General features: G+C 47.2%; 1 protein-coding gene across 4 annotated transcripts in view; it reads right to left on the bottom strand.

Annotated features, from left to right (window-relative positions):
• The window catches only part of TNC (tenascin C), an 87,910-nt gene that overhangs the window by 45,825 nt on the left and 25,339 nt on the right, over positions 1-16,746 (bottom strand). For 3 of the 4 annotated variants that reach the window (XM_066256396.1, XM_066256395.1, XM_066256398.1), the window contains 9 exons: positions 15,179-15,775; positions 11,240-12,649; positions 9,684-9,947; positions 8,585-8,700; positions 7,718-7,874; positions 3,815-4,084; positions 2,861-3,046; positions 2,530-2,619; positions 835-1,098 (listed from right to left, as the gene is read on the bottom strand). In XM_066256396.1, coding sequence (XP_066112493.1) covers positions 835-1,098; positions 2,530-2,619; positions 2,861-3,046; positions 3,815-4,084; positions 7,718-7,874; positions 8,585-8,700; positions 9,684-9,947; positions 11,240-12,649; positions 15,179-15,635 — 3,214 coding nt within the window. In that variant the 5' untranslated portion in view covers positions 15,636-15,775. Of the gene's footprint in view, positions 1-834; positions 1,099-2,529; positions 2,620-2,860; positions 3,047-3,814; positions 4,085-7,717; positions 7,875-8,584; positions 8,701-9,683; positions 9,948-11,239; positions 12,650-15,178; positions 15,776-16,746 lie in introns of those variants that run through there. The other variant, XM_066256399.1, reaches the window with a different exon arrangement.

Below are 16,746 nucleotides of genomic sequence, written 5' to 3'. Positions count from 1 at the left end.
CAAGGACTGGCACACTACAATGTATTCCATGGGGTCTCAGTAAGTACTTTCTAATTAACTTAAAACTAAAGGCAATTACTTGTCAAACCCTGAAGAATCACCATTTATATTTTGAAGCCAAAAATTGTATGTGCATATTTTTCAGGTGGGAAGAACGGATTCATTTTTTTCCCATTCATTTTAGCCTCTGAGAAAATGCGGCCGCTGGTACAGGGAACAGAAACACTGAATGAGAAGGGAAGGCGGAGGTCAGGATTAGCTGCCATGGGAACAGAGTTTGCTCTTGATGGCTAAGAGAGAAAAGGAAATGAGAAGGGCACTCTGGAAGGTTCCAGGAACCACGTGCAACTCATCAGGTGACTTGAGAGAGGAGAGCAGAAGACCTGGAATAAACATATTTCATGGGAATTAACCAAAGAATTATTACCAACATCCTAGTCACCTTGCAAGAAATAAAATGAAAAATAAATTTGTTGTTAGGCTAAAGGGGAGCAGGACAAAAAAATAATTTGAAAGACTCTGTAAAACGCATAAAATGGAAAAAAAAAAAAAAAGAAGCAAGGACAAACACTGGTCCTGACGCTCTAAGCTCTCCTAGGAAGAACTAGCTGCAAACCACTCTCGACCCCCCAGCAGGGGAGCTCTGCTGAATCAGTGGACAGGAGGGAAAAGTAGGTTAAGCGGCTTTTTCAAAGTGACATTTAGAGGCTTCATGAGTAGAGAAAGTGGCAGGACTTCCCGTCTGGTGTTCTCGCGTGAAGACAGCCAGGCTGCTGGGTCTGCAAACCTCACAATCCACAGAGCGTCTGCAGGGAGCTCAGGGGCTGACCTCACCTGTGGACGCCTTCACCCGTGCCGGCCGGCTCTTCTGCCTGCCCTTCTCAGCTCTCAGGAGGATGGCGTATTCCTGGCCAGGTTCCAGGCCTCTCAGGACGTGGGAGGTGGCGTCCCTGGGGAGCTGCACCTCCACCGGCTGGCCCGCGGGGAAGCTGTAGTTGAGGCGGTAATGGTCGAACTTGGCCAATGGTGACCTCCAGAGCAGGGTCAGGGTGGTCTCCCCAGTTTCAGAGACCCGAAGGTCCTTGGGTGCGTCCAAATCTGGGAGGAAAACACAGAGACAGCACTCTTCAGGCTAGGAGGCAGGCTGCTGGCTCTGAGCTGTGGCCCCAGGTCGGCTGTGGAGGGGCCCGTGGCTTCAGGACATGCACCTAAATGGTCTCAGTGTTCACCTTTGCACAGGCCGTTGTATATTACCTCGTCGGAATTGGGAAGACTGAAAAGAATATAGTGGTATGCCCATACCACAGAATGCTACTCAATTAAAGGCATTTAAAAGGAACTGGCTGTTGATCCAAGAAACAATGTGGATGGTCTTCAAGAGAATTATACTGAGTGCAAAAGCCAATCTCTCTAGATTGCAACTATGTGATTCTTTTTATGTAGTCTTGAAATGAGAGAATTACAGAGATGAAGAACAGATTAGTGATTGACAAGGGTTAAGGACAGGGGATGAAGGAGGTGTCGTGACTATAAACAAGGAAGAGAGAGATCCCAGGGAGGGAACTATTCTGTGTCTTGGCCGCAGGGAGGGACTCAGGAATCCACACATGATAAAATCGCATAGAACTAAATCTGCACTCACGATGAGTGCATGGAAAACTGGGGACATCTGAGTCAAGTTGACAGATTGTATCAATGTGTTTCTTGGTTGTGAGACTGTTCTATGATTAAACAATTGTTACTATTGGGGGAAACTGGGCGAAGGGTCTTGGGGGGGTCTCTCTGTATTATTTCAACAGCGTGTGAATCTACAATTATCTTAAAATAAAACAATGAAGAAAATCATGCAAGGGCTCAGCATTGGCTCCTGCTTAATGAGGAAGCTCAGTGGGGCACGGTGGTGTCCCCTCTGCACTCCAGCCTCCCTTTCCTTCGAAGTGTCTGGGGGAGGTAAGGAGGGAGGCTGCAGGAGAGATAGAGGACAGCGTTTCCTTTTTTACAAGTTTTTCGGGAAAAAAAACAACTTGAAGAAAAAGTCAGGAATCCCCTCACCAACCTCACTCAGAGGCTGGGCTTCAGGATGCAGTGGGTAAGAGTAAAGTCGGACTTTAAGCTATGTTCCTACCCCTTAGACTTTGTGTGACCAAGGCATACAATATAAGTTAGGTGTGTTCTAAGAGAACACCCCTCCGCCAGAAGCATTTCAATTAGTCAATGGTATTAAAAAGAAAAAAACCAAAAAACATAGACTTGGTTACAAGCTTTAAAAAGTTTTAGATTTCATATGTCTGGCTCCAATTCTTCCTGAAAGAAATGCGCTGTTCTCCTGCCGGACTGAGAGAACGGGGTCGGCATCATCCAGATGTGGTGTGCTCATGTTACTTTTGAATTAGACATCTGGGCTAGAGGATCCTAGGGGCCCCTTTCTTCTTGGGGTGTCTCCTGTTTCTCTCAATGCAGGGTTCCTGCCTCCTGAGCCCTGTCTGTTAGTGCCAGCCAAGGGGTGGAGGGACTCCAGGTGTGCCTCACCTGTGGCTGCGTTGATGGTGGCAGGATAGCTCTCCATGTCCCCCTTCACAGCAGACACTCCAATCCCATATTCAGTCCCTGGCCTCAGACCTACGAGAGAACGTGCAGGTTGATGTTGAGCTTCAAATTGTAAAGGCTTCCAGAGGCTCATCAAAATGGCCCTGAGCTGTCCCCAGAGGCTATGATTTTTCAGTGTCTGGAATGTCCTACAGATTGACTCACTGACATCCAGAGGGATTGCTGGGAACATCTCAGTTTTCTTTCTCTGGAGGGTTGCAAAATGGGGCCAGGTCCTTGGGGGGCTGGCTGGGTCTGGGATGCGAAGCCTCACCTGTGAGTGTGGTCTTGGTTGTGGCTTGCTGGCCCCTGGGGACTTCAACCTCGGCATGAGCACCTCCGGAGATGGGTGCGTACTTAATTCTGTAACCGTCCACGGCCGCCTTGCCATTTCTCCACTCCAGGGTGATGCTGCTGTCGGTCTGGGAGACGCGGCGAAGGTTCCGGGGAGCATCCAGCCCTGTTTGGGAGAGGAAGGGACATTTGCACTGCAAGCACCGGGCCCCAGGAGAGTGTGAGTCTGACAACTCAGGCTGAGATGTGAACAGTTTCTACCACTGGAGAAAGATAATGAGAAAATCACCCCGACTCCTGTCTCAATAGCTGATGCACGAATCTAAACAAATACTTCATCGTTGGGACCTTTCTCCATTACTACTGTGTGTGATACTTTAGTCATCCATTTGTGCTTTAAAAGCAGATACAGAAACTTACAAATAAGCTCTATGAGTGTAAGAACTGGTCTGTTTTGTTCATCACTTTATTTCTAACAAGTCATGATAACTTATATGGTGTTTACTGAGCTCTGAAAAAAATATATTTCGGATGTGTGGTTGACACTTTGGTATTTGCAAAAAAAAAAAAAAAACTACCATTGGCTAAGAGGTTAGAAGGCATCTCTGTCATTCATGTTGTTCGTATACTATAGTCTATTATTAAAAAACTTTTACTACAACTTTTGTCTGAGAATGTCAGACCAGCACCTTCTATGTGTGCAAATATAGGTATATATATAATACTTTTTGCTACAGAAGGTTATTTTGGGTATTTTTCATTCTTTGAAAAATTAAACAACTAGTATAATATTTGAACATAAAATAAAGGAATGAAAATTTCCTTTCTATTTTTCTTCCATAAAAGAAGCCGGGGAGACACCCCCACGGGGAGGGGGACGGAAGTCTCCTCATCCCTCCTTTGCTGGCGCTGATGCCCAGGGAAGGCCCAGTACCTGTTGTGAAGGTCTCTTTGGCAGGGTTGCTGGCCATGTCGCCCCTGCGGGAGATGAGGGACACCTCGTACTCGGTGTCCGGCTTCAGGTTCCCGATGGAGTACTGGTTCTCATCATGTGTGAGGTCGATGGTGGTGCGGTCACCTGGCACATCTTTGATCCCGTAGGAGAGTTCGATGCTGTCGATCTCGGCCAGGGGCTTGACCCAGGTGACCAGAGCAGTGGTGTCCGTGACATCTTTCACCTCGATCTGGCTGGGAGAGTCCAGGCCTGTGGCGGGTAGAGGACAGAGCTGTTTCAGAGATCGGGGGGCAGTGCCAGGGCTGAGCAGAGAGAGAGAGAGCCACCCCGATCCATCTGTGTACAGGCAGGTGTGATATTGACCATTCGACCTTATTTTATCTCTCTGAGCCTCAATTTCCTGTTCAATAGGCTATAAGGAGGGTTGATGACTGCCACCTTGAAGGTTTATTGTTTTTTCAAAGTAAAGGAGAGAATGCTTGCTTCCAGGCAGGGAGCCTGGAACATGGAGGCTACCTCATAGGAGGTTGTTACTCTGTTACTATTATTTTCAGTACTATTTTCATCCACTGAAGAAGCAAGCTGAGGGGCTACTTCATTTAAAAAATATCAGTTTAGTCTCTCTCTCTTTTTTTAATTAGACAAAACTCTCTGGATGGTTGATAACTTCTCCATCAGAATTATGGCACTGGAAAGTGGGGCGAGGGCCATCTTGAAAGCGGGGGAGGGGGAGTTATTCTTGATGAAAAGGATTCAGGAAGGAAAGTCACGGTGGCGTGTCTCTGTGTCCTCATCTCGGCCTTCCTCCTGCCCAGCTGCTCACCTCCCGCCTCACCATTGGTTCCGGAGCGCCGAAGGCAGGATGCCCGGGGCTCGGAGAGCAACCTGTGCTGTCCCTCCCCTCCCGGCCTCTGCACGGGCTGCTCTTCTGTTTCTTTCTCCCAAGATTGCCCCTCCTTCATCTAAAAACCTATTAACCCTTCAAAACCTCATTTACCAGCCACTGCCTAACAAGAAGCCTTCTCTGTTGCTGCTGTAGCAGGTAAACACACATTTCTTCCCCAACTGGTATAAAGTTTCAGTTAATCAAGGCAATTAAGTCCTAGTGATCTGCTGTATAATATTGTACCTATAGTTAAAATTATCATATTATACACTTAAAAAACTTGCGAAGAGGGCAAATCTCATGCTAAGTGTTATAACACAATTAAAAAGAGGAAATTCTAGCCCTGGCCGGGTAGCTCAGTTGGATAGAGCATCATCCTTATATACCAAGGTTGTGGGTTCATACAAGAAACAATCTGTGAATGCAGAGAAAAGTGGAACAACAAATTGATGTTTCTCTCCTCTCTCTCACCCCTTTCCTCTCTCTCTCTCTCTCTCCCTCAAATAAATCAATAAAAATAAAAATAAATGAGGAAAAGAATATTCTAATACTGTAATTTTCTCACAGTTCTGTAACAGATTTCTATACAGTTTATTCACAGTGTATTATTCACTTTAAGTAGATTACTCATTCATTCACACAAAGGGTTTTTGACATTTCTTAATCCCCAGCATAGAGTCAGACTCTGTCATTTATGTCTTAACTCTATTTTTTAAATTACATAAGTAATTTTAACACAAACACTAAAACATTTCAGGCATTCAATAAATGCCTAAATACCTCAAGTGAAGACTGACTTGCTAGGCGTTCAGTCAGTGTTTCCTTCTTATAACATTTTTAAAAATAGTTAAGTTTGTGTTTTCCAGGACTGGTTGAGGAAACAACATCCAAGGAAAGGAGCTTGGTTTTATAGAGAGAATAAGAGGGGACAATTCCTCGCTGACTGTGCGACACCTACACAGTTTTGAATTCAAGGTATGGATACATTTGTCTCAGTCCACAGAGAGTACACCCAGAAAATGCACAAAGTGCACAATGGAAACGATGCTGTAATTCGGCAGAGAAGCTGCCTGTCCGGTGCTCTCACGGGGCCTAGCAAGCACCCGAACGCCTACCACCTTCCTTAGCAGCCCTTCACCAGAGGAGCTGGGATTCAGTCAAGGACACTGGTCTCTGCCTGGATCTGGACCCTCGAAGAGGGGAGACTAGCATGGCCCTGTGCTTACGATGCGGCAACCACAGTGCTCTGTCGTTTCTGTCTTAACTCCCATCACAACTCCAAAAGTAGGGTATTAGAAACCCATTTTCCAGATGGTGGCTCAGAGGTTTTAAAGAAGTGAACCTGCTCAAGGTAACGGTGAGTGGAGAAGATCGAATTCAAACTCAGAACTGTTTGGGTCCAAAGCCCATGCTATTTCTCCACTATACGCAAAGGCCTCTCAAAAACATTCTTGTGCCAAAAATGGTTTGTAAATACAACCTCGATCAAGATCAGAGGGAAGAGTCAAAACTGTTTTGGCAGCAAAACTTTGAGGTTCTTTCAACACGAAGAAAGTTCAGGTAGCAGCAAAGTGAACAGGTAAAATATCTGCCTCTCAGGGTTGACATCAATATTTATGCGATCACAGAACCTCAAATATTGGGGTGTTTGTCCTGCAGTGTAAAGAAAATAAAGCAGCCACTCCCACCTTTAGCTTGCAGAGCAAAGGGCCGATGAAAGAATGATCTTTTGTTGTCTCAGTGTGCCTGCTCTATAGCAAATAAACATGTGCTTGATCTTTTTTATGCCTCTCTGATGCTCTAATGATTTTGTCCTGTTGGGACCTGCTTTCTACCTACCATGGAGCCATAGTGTCAGGGTGGTGGAAAACCCTTGCCTATAAAGGAGAGAATCCTACGAATTGACTCTGAGCTAGGCAAAGTGTGCAAATATTTTAATGCAAGATACTATTTCTTATCATTAGTCAACAGATTTAACTTTGCAACACCCCATGCCAAGAAGAGTCAATTCTTTGAGCAGTCGGCACACGCGTTCTCTTGAAAAAGGTAAAGAGGTTTCTGCAAATGGCAATGAAAAGTAATTTTATTTGCCTGTTAAAACTTTGCTTTCTGGTAGAACAACTCCAAATTCAGATTTTTTTTTTACCCCACCAAATGATTTAACAGTGCCAAATCCGACTCTACCCCCAAGAAGTTCTGACATCACTGGTCCTGATGACACTGTAGTTATATTTGTGTTGAAGACGTGGAGTCAGCATGCTACATGCACCAGAGCCTCGTCGATGCTAGTGGTAACGGGACTCAAGTTATAAAACAAGACCCCGGCTTAACATTGTAGCCCTGATGCTATCAAACATGTAGTATTGGTTCAACAGACTCAGCTTCTCTAAGCCTCAGTCTCTACCCTTGAAAAATAATAACACGCACATTTGCTCTACTTCCTTCCCGGGACTGGTGGTAATATTAAATTAGATGGCCTGGCAGATCGTCTGCACTGGCCTCAATTATCCTGCATCCATGCCACTTTGAAACGTCATGTTGAAGCTACACTCCTCAAGAGACGGATCTGTTTCCCTACCCCTTAAATCTGGACTGGGCTTGACATATGCTCTGGCAGGAGTAATATTTGTGCCAGTTTGCGAACCTGGTTAGCTACTCTCAGAGCAGGGCCAGGAAAACGTCCTGGAGCCTGGGAGACCAGCAGAGCAGGAAGGCATCGTCCTAGCTGAGGCCATCCTAGATCAACCAGCCCCCAGCCCACACAGATGAATAAGTGACCCCAGTCAAAAACAGAAAGATTGTCCAGGTGAGCCTAACCCCAAATCACCAATGTGAGTAATTACTGTTTTAAGCCACTAAACTGTGGGCTTGTTTTTCTTATGTGGCAAAAGCTAATTGATACAGGTGCTATATAAGAAGGCATGCTATTACCCAGAAATGCTATGAGTTACAATCAGCTCTATCGCTGTGTCGGCCATATTAAAGGGGATACTCACGGGTGGTTGTTACCCTCGTCAGGCCTGGGCCTCGCGTGTTGTTTTTCACGATGTGCAGAGATATCTCATATTCCTGTCCAGGAGCCAGGCCAGTTTGCCGGTACGAGGTCTCCGGCCTCCTCAGGCTTTTAGTGATCTTCTCATCATCGTCTTTGTTCTGAAAGATAGAAGCACTTTGGTAAGACCTAAAGGAGGGTCCAGTTTCTCCATTTATGCGATTCATTCATTTCCTACTCACTCATTCCTCTCTTATTCTTTCCTCCCTTCGCTAAGCCCTTATTAGGCATCTGATGGGCTTGCTAGGTGCTGAGGATGCAGAAACGATAAAGAGGTTGCTCAGGCATGTTTCTCTCTCTCACACACTTCTCCACTCACCCCTGACACTCAAGTTGAGGGACAGAACATGAGCGCCAAAGCCATTCGGGAGCCACAGTCTTAATCTCTCCTCTGACAGAATAAGAAGCCAGCATCAGAGAAGTCGGGTGATTGTCCCATGGTCACATAGCCAGTGAGGGGCAGAGCCTGGGCTTGAACTCCAGAACCCACATCCCTGCCTCGCAGACACTGTAGGCCCAGAGGCACTCTGAGACAGAGGCCACTTCTCTTTTTTTACTTCTGAGTGGAAATTTTTGTGAGAAATCATTGAAACCTAGGAATGACTTAATTTCCATTTGTTCAGGTTCTCGTCCCTAAGCACTAGGCCTATTGACTTATTAAAATCACTTAAAATGTATATATGTGAACACACGAGGGCCAATTACAGCCTTGTACCCCAACCAAAGCCGAGGACCTAGAGCTGATATAAAAGTCTGCAGAGGCCGTGGCCAGCTTCAGACTCTCGCATGCCCGCTGTGCCGGGCTCCCTACCATATTCCGGAAGATGATTTCCCATGTTTCGAAAGCAATGTCCAGAGGATCCCACTCCACTTCCACAGATGTCTCCTTGATGGACTTGAATTTGAGGCCTTCAGGTGCAGGCAAGTCTGTGAGGAAGAGCACAGAGAAGAGGTGACGATGGCGGTATGTGTGGTGGGGGTGACAAAGCCCTGTCCCACTGAAGCCAAGCGTGGGTGTCTGTCGCAGTCAGGGGCTGATAATCTGAGCTGGGGTTGATTTGAGGGTTCTTCTGGGATGTCATCTACTGCGAGGCAGTATGAAAATTAAGTTTAGGACCAACTATATGATTAAATCTTGGAAATTTTATATGGGTAAACCTAGTATGTGCACAGGCTTTGGAATCAGAAAGACCTGGGCTAGAATTTAAGCCCTATAATTACAAATTTTGTGTCCTTGGTTGGGCAAGTTACACAAAATGCCCCAAGCTTCAGTTTCTTTACTCAGGAGAAGGAGGTAAGTATGCCTGCCCCTTGGGAATATTTTCAAGGCTGAGCAGTATGTTGCATGTAGACTGAGGGGCTTGGTTCTGGCAGGGAGCCCAAGTTCAACATGGTGGCAATGTTATTAGGGCTAAGCAAAGAAAGACCACTTTCTAGCTCAACTCACTTTTCAGTTATGGAGAAAATTACACTGGTATTGGACTCTTAAAGAAATAATTTGAACCCTAGAGGTCCACTTTTAAAAATATATATAGACAGTGAGCTCCATAGGAATGTAGCAGTAGAATAGAGTGGTTAAAGGTAAATCTGCAACCGGACTGTCAGGGTTCAAATCCCATTCCCGCCATTTATTAACTGTGTGATTTGGGATGAGATGCTCAGCCATTAAGAGTCTCAGTTTCCTCATCTGTAAAATGGGTGAGCAATAGCTCCTATCATACAGGGTTATTGTGAGTTAAATGAGTTGGTATATAAGATTTTTCTTTAAGAAAATATGTAGTGGGCTTCACTGGATTCCAGGGTCTCAATTGTTGTAGCCCTGAAAGAACAGCTAGGAGCTACGGGGGCCCAGGCAAGGCGAGGACCCACGGGGACCGCTGAGGATGCCGAGGACGGTGCTGCTCACTCACACGTGGCCACCCTGGCGCTGACGGGGATGCTCCTCTTGTTCTCCAGGATGGCAAACACTCGGATAAAGTACTCCACGCCCGGCTCCAGCTCCCGGATGGTGGTGGATGTCTGGTCCCCGGGCACCCGGAACTGCATCTCCAGGCCATCCTCGTGCGTGGGTGTGTACACAATGAGGTACTCCGTGACCCGCATCTCATTCTCCCAGGCCAGGTTTACAGTCTCTTCTGTCACTTCTGTCACAACAAGGTCTTTGGGAGGGGACACTGGTGGGCATAGGAAAGGATAACGAGGGTCAGCGATGTCCCCGATAAATTCTCCCTTCCACAAGCAGTTACAGAGGCCCGAGATCCAGCATCCATTTTCTAAAATGCAGAACTCATGAAGGAACCCTTGCCGTGACCCCTCTATAAAAGCTTTGGTGGCCCTCCATTGCCTTCAGGCTGAAGTTCCAGGTCTGCAGTGTGGCTTGGAGGGTTCTTTGTGACCTGGAGTCTCCAACTTCTCCATTCCCTGGACCCTAGTTCAGATTCAGGCCACCTGCCTGGGGAGAGCCACCTGCACTTAGCTCCCTGCTCTGCACTTGAACTCACACATCCTTGGCACTGGGAAGGTATTTTGAGCTCACCTGGTCTAACGTATGGATGGGAGTGAGGTAGAGGGACTTGCCCAGCTTAGCCCAACACATCAAATTTGGGATTCACACCTCTCTGCCAGCCTGGCGTTCTTCCCACTCAGCTTCTCTGCCTTGGCCACATCAAACACATAGCCATTTATTTATTCTTATCTGCCAATAGTAGATAAGATAAAGATTTCTACCTTTAATCAAAGTAGAAATTCTCCATTATGACAACTGTAACATGGGGGGGGGTAAGAGAAGTACAAAGAAGAAACTCATTAAACATGAGCATTATCACTCTGTTGTATTTTCACTTAACCGGTGTTTACTTTGCACTAACTGAATACCATGCCTTGTGCTAACTGTAGTGACAGTGCTCCTTTAAGGAGCTCACAATCCTTGGGATCAAAGACAGCGGAGAAAAGATGATTCAAGAGACGGGCCTGATAAGTCATCAGCATTTAGTCTTTAGCTGAGTGAGCATTTAAAATAGTTTGTTTCATATCATCTCACTGCCCATTCGATTTATCTGCATTTTTACTTCCATCCAAATAGAGGGATCTAGTTCTAGTTTATTAGTGGTTCGATGTCAGTGAGGAGTAGGAAAGAAGGTTGATGCTTAGCAAAAGGGAAGTTATCACTCCAGCTACTCCATACCAGGTGCTGGCTGTTAAATGCAGTGTGGATGAGTTAGGCAGACTCAAATATCAGCTCTGTGACGTATTAGCTGTGTGTCCTTGGGACAATTCCATAACCTCTCTGAGCCTTTGAGACTTTAACTAGGTATCCCTGAAACAGGTGAATAATCAGCAGGGCCCCTTCAAAGAGTGAATGTATGTGTATGTGCGTGTGTTTAATAGAACACTTAGTTCTCCAGCACACATGAAGCGTACACTCAGCCACAGCCATGGTCTTGCTGGTCTGAGCTCCGACACTCACCCTCAGAGCAGTCTTCCCCAATGTGGCCCTCATTGCAGATACAGCGGCCGGCGACGCACTGCCCCCAGTCACTGCAGTCATTGGGGCAGGAGAGCAGCCCACAGTCCAGGCCCGTGAAGCCCTCCTGACAGACGCACTGGCCGTCCACGCAGCGGCCCCGGCCATTACAGTCGCTGGGACACCTGCGGTCGCGGCAGTCTTTGCCCGTGAAGCCCTCGTGGCACACGCACTGCCCGTTGAGGCAGCGGCCCCGGCCGTGGCAGTCGCTGGGACAGGAGAGCTGGGCACAGTCGCGGCCGGTGAAGCCGTCCTCACACACGCACTGCCCGTCCACACAGCGGCCCCGGTGGCTGCAGTCCTGGGGGCAGCGCAGGTCCCGGCAGTCTTCGCCGGTGTAGCCGTCGTGGCAGACACACATGCCGTTCACGCAGCGGCCGTGCCGGTGACAGTCGTTGGGACAGCTCATCTCGCTGCAGTCGTAGCCCTGGAAGCCTTGCTCGCACACACACTTGCCCTTGATGCAGCGGCCCCGGCTGTGGCAGTCGTTGGGACACCGCAGCTGGCCGCAGTCCTCGCCGGTGTAGCCCTCGTCGCACACGCACTGCCCGTTGACGCAGTGGCCGCGGCCGCTGCAGCCCTTGGGGCACCGGAGCTCGCCGCAGTCGGCGCCCGTGAAGCCGTCGTCACACTCGCACAGCCCCTCGAGGCAGCGGCCGTGGTTGTGACAGTCGGCGGGACACCGCTTCTCGCCGCAGTCCACGCCAGCGAAGCCCTCGTCGCACACGCACTGGCCCTCCTCGCAGCGGCCCCGGCCGCGGCAGGCGTTCGGGCAGGTGAGCTGGCCGCAGTCCTCCCCCGTGAAGCCCTCCTCGCAGTAGCAGGTGCCGTTGTCGCAGCGGCCCCGGTCGAAACAGTCGTTGGGGCAGATGAGCTCGCTGCAGTCGTCGCCTGTGAAGCCCTCGTCGCACACGCACTCGTTCTCCACGCACCGCCCGCGGCTGTAGCAGTTGTTGAGGCACAGGGGCTCCTTGCAGTCGTCGCCGGCAAAGCCATCCTGGCACACGCACCGGCCGTCCACACACCGGCCGTGCTCCTCGCTGCAGGGCACCGGGCAGATCTCCTGGCTGCAGTCGGCCCCCCTGTAGCCTTCAAAACAGACGCAGACCCCATTCACACACTTGCCCTGGTCATTGCAGTCGCTGGGACAGGCCAGCTGGCTGCAGTCCTCCCCGGTGAAGCCCTCATTGCAGACGCACTGCCCATCGATGCACTGGCCTTGCAGGTGACAGTTGCCTGGACATTCGGGCTCAGAGCAGTTGGGGCCTTTCCAGCCAGGTTCACAAACACAGCCGCATCCCTCGGTGCTGAAGTTCCCCCGGCCGCTGCAGAAGGGCCTGGTGTCCAGCCGGCCTGGAACCACAGAGAACAGAATACTCTCAGCTGAGCACAGCAGCCCAATTTCTCTGTGTCTACCCACAAAATCCAGATTCGAATTCAGCCAGAGCATGGCTGCACGCTTGGGCCCCATCTGGCTTGAAAACTCTAGTTGGTTAGTGTGGGACTCGTATCTAATTACATTGAGGAGGACTCTTAACTTGAACTCTCTGAAATTTGCAGACTTGTAGGCAAAGACAGTGTGGGTTTAGATTTGTAAGCATGTTGTATGTTCGTGCGCGTTTCTACCCCTGGGCAGAAGACTCATAGTTTTCATCAAATCTTCACATAGTCCCATGACCCCGATGGTTATGGATCCCTGCCTTGTAAAATGTGTTATGTTGCTACTTCAGTTTCTAAGCCAAGATCAGGCCCATGAGAGATGTCCAAGAAATAATTGCTGTACTGAACCCAATTCTGATTCTTTGCGTCAGTAGCTGTTCTGCATTTGAAACCAGCTTTTTAGACTCTTTCTTGACCTTGGTCAAGTGGGACCCACAGACCACTTTCCTGGGGTTTATCAGGGTTAAATGGGGACAATAAGAGCTGCTGTTGTGCTCATCATGATGTACTCTTTCAGAGTATTTTTTTTGGGGGGGAGGGGTTGACTCAAGGTGGCGTATGGGTTTACGTGACCCAAACTTTCTAGTTTTCCATAACTGAAACAAGGCAGACAAGGAGTGGCTTTCTAATTCTGTTAGGACAATGTGCAATCTGGCTCTGCCCCCACAAAACTCATGAGCCTCTAATTGTTTTCCTTCTCTTTCCCGGAGGCTTGCTCAGTGGTGAGCGAGTCTGAGGAACACGGGTCAGTGCTGGCATGACTTCAGCTCCTGAAAGTTTATATGGTGTCTTGGCTCCACTCCTGGGAGTAACCGGCGTGATCTCTGTGAAACCCAAGGAGAAGCAACGGACACCCACTCCATGTCTCAACATCTACACAAATATAGTTGCATTCATATATTTTATCCCTTGCCTGACAGCAGGAAGGACGCAATTTTTTTTTTTTTAAAAAATAGTTGGTTTGAAAAGTAAGAATCCATGCCTGTGCTGTGTAGTACTGTGACCACTGGACACCTGTGGTTACTAAACAATTGCTCCATGGCAGGTCTGGCTTGAGGTGTGCTGTCAGTGTTAAATAGACATGGGGTTTCTAAGGCTTAGTGCAAAAAGAGTGCAAAACAGCCTGTAATCCTTTCATATTGATTACAGGCTGAAGCACAGATATCTTAGTTCTGTGGGGTTAAATAAAATAGATGATAATAGATGAATCAAACTATTCTTACCTGTTTCTTTTTGTTTCTTCAATGTGATGACTGAAAAATCTAAAGTTACATTTTATTTCTACGGGACGGCACTGCCTTAGGCAATTATTTCAGCCCGCTTTCTGGAATTAATCTTATTATTGTATAACTCCCATCTGTTTTGTCAGGGAGTTGAGGGGTAGAAGATAAACTAATTTATGCACAAAGAATAATTTTTTTTTTTTTTTTGGCCTTAGAATCCTTGAGCATGTCTTTAGTACTCTCCACTTATGATGATTAGGTCTACTCTTAAAAAATAATTTGTCTAACTACTTTATAGTAATTTTCTCCCCGAGTGGATGTTTATCTCTAATTTAAAGCTGTTGAAACTCCTGCAGTTCTATCAACTTTAGGGGACGGGGATGAAGACATAATTTCAAAGTGGCGACATTTCTTTAAAAGGGATGCAGACAGGTATTACTGGGAGACTGTGAGTTCTGGAGACACAGAGACTTGTTCTAAGCGCCAATCCCTTACTACCCTTTGTGTAGGTTGGTTAACTTCTTTAAGTCTCAGTTCTGAGATCTTAGATCAACTTGATCTTAAAGGGTTGGTGGGAGGGTTCAATTAGACAATGAATTATAGTGTCATGTACACAAAAGGGGCTCAAACCAGAGTTGTGATCACGATCATTGTTGTCATACAACTGGAACATTTGTTCCAGTTCTCAGACCTTGTGCCTCCATCGGCAGCATCGTACCACCAGGGGGTGGAATAGTGTGGCTGAAGTCCTAAACTGGCCTCTTTCTGCAGGACCTTGAAGAATCCCATCCTCCCTCTGGGCCTTAGTTTACCCATTTGTACAATGGAGTAAATGAAGCTATATCTGTATGTTCAGAGTCTGATCTTTGGGTCAGGAATTTCACAATGTGTTCATAGGTTTTGAGGTAGAGAATGTGTATATTTCATGGTCAAATAAGTTTTAGAAACTAGTTATTAAAGTGAAATCGCTTTTTGGTTGTTTTTTTTTAAGCAAGACTTCAGAGGCCTGCAAATTTCTCTAAGAAACATTTGCCACCAAGAGCAGAACAGAGATGGTTCCAGTTTCCACATGTACTTGACCATCAAATCTCTTTTTAATGAACACCTTGTGAGGCTACTTCCCCAGGGAACCCACTTTGGGAACAACGGATAGATTCTGACATGCTCAGCATTTCTCCCATTTGTACCGTGCCGGGCTGGGCCAGTCACCAGCTCGTACCTTCTGCGGGCTGGAGACAGCAGCCTGCTCCCAGGGTGCACTGCTCCCGCAGGGAAGACACCAGGTTTTCCAGCTCCTCTAGTCTGCTCAGAAGCTCTTTCACATCAGGGGCAGCGGCGCAGCCACAGGCCCGGCGGGGGATGTTGATGCGGTGCGTGAAGATGATCTGGTTTTCCCCGTCCACCGTGTGCTCCTGGAAGCTCTTGCTGGGCTCCGATGATGGGGCCAGGTCTTTCTCCCCGCTGCCTGAGTCCAGATCCACGGAGCACTGGGACCCCACAGGCAGCCTGATGTTGTAGACATGGTTAAACACCACTGGCTGGGTTTCTTCCGGCAGAGTGACATTCACCCCGCTCTGTCGCTTGTGCCGAATGACTTTCTTCAGGACCCCACCCTCAGTAGGAAGGGTAAGCAAAGCTAGGCAAATGCCCGCCCACAGCCGAGTCACGGCCCCCATGGTGGAGGTGGGTTTGGCAGGACGTTTCCGGGGGTCCTAGGATCCTCGGGTGTCTTACTCTTCCGCAGAAGTTGGGGACTTGGAAGCACAGAGTTGAATCTAAGATCAGTTGTTCCTGATCTTCTTAAAGGAATTCTCTTCTATGGGTAAATAAAGAAAAACAACAAGCTTATTAGTATTTGCTGCTCATGGAGTCTATTGACTATCTGCGATTGTAAGTGAATTTTTATTTTATGTCCCCTATATTTGAAGTTCTCCTGGTATTCAGTCAATATTCACTGTAGTGTTGAAATACAGTGGTTGCTAAAAGAGTAAAGAGGATTAGATACAAACAGAAATTCGAGGAGACTTGCTACCGTGTGGCAGTTCTTACTCTGCTACGTTGTCTAATTTGTCTGTGTTATGGCTATTCCCGTGTATGGACAATCATAGCAGAAGAAGCGGGTAATCAAAGGCAGATGAGAAACTAGCAAGTGAAGAAAAAAGACAGGATGACAAGGTTAAAGTTTAGGTGGTTATAATATTGATTAAAATATGCATATCAGAATGATCTATGCATAGTATGATGCAATTTACAGTCCTCCCTTTTTAGGAAATATACCTGTGTATACTTTAAGAAAACACTTGAGAGATATCGGTTTTTCACAAATTGACATTTTCCTATGCCCATGCTATTCTTCAACTTGCACATTCTCAGGTCATCAATGTCAATTAGATGTGGTATTTGGATCGCTTATCCTATAAAAGGTTTCCCATTTTATTCCCAGGACTATCTTATCCCAATGATGATCCCAAGTCATCACCTCTTCCATGAAGGCATGAAGTCTTTGCAGAACCTGCAGAGGGACTATGACATGGAAAATTGACCAAGAAGCACTTCTGTATGATTAAGCAAGGGTCTGGGGTTTAGAAAACACCAGCTGAGCATTGAATCAAGACCTTCCTAACCATACCTCATTCTAATTAGATTGCTACTAGATATTTCACCAACGATCATGTGACATCTTCTTAGGGCTTCTACTCCCCTGGTTAGAACAATAACAACAAAAAAACCCCAAAAAGACAAAAAAACAAACAAAAAAACCTTCTAAATATGCTTATTATTCAAATT

Source organism: Saccopteryx bilineata, chromosome 2, assembly GCF_036850765.1.
Source record: "Saccopteryx bilineata isolate mSacBil1 chromosome 2, mSacBil1_pri_phased_curated, whole genome shotgun sequence".
Taxonomy (NCBI): domain Eukaryota; kingdom Metazoa; phylum Chordata; class Mammalia; order Chiroptera; family Emballonuridae; genus Saccopteryx; species Saccopteryx bilineata.
The sequence above is the reverse complement of the archived record's forward strand: the minus strand, read 5'-3'. Positions and strand labels throughout refer to the sequence as shown.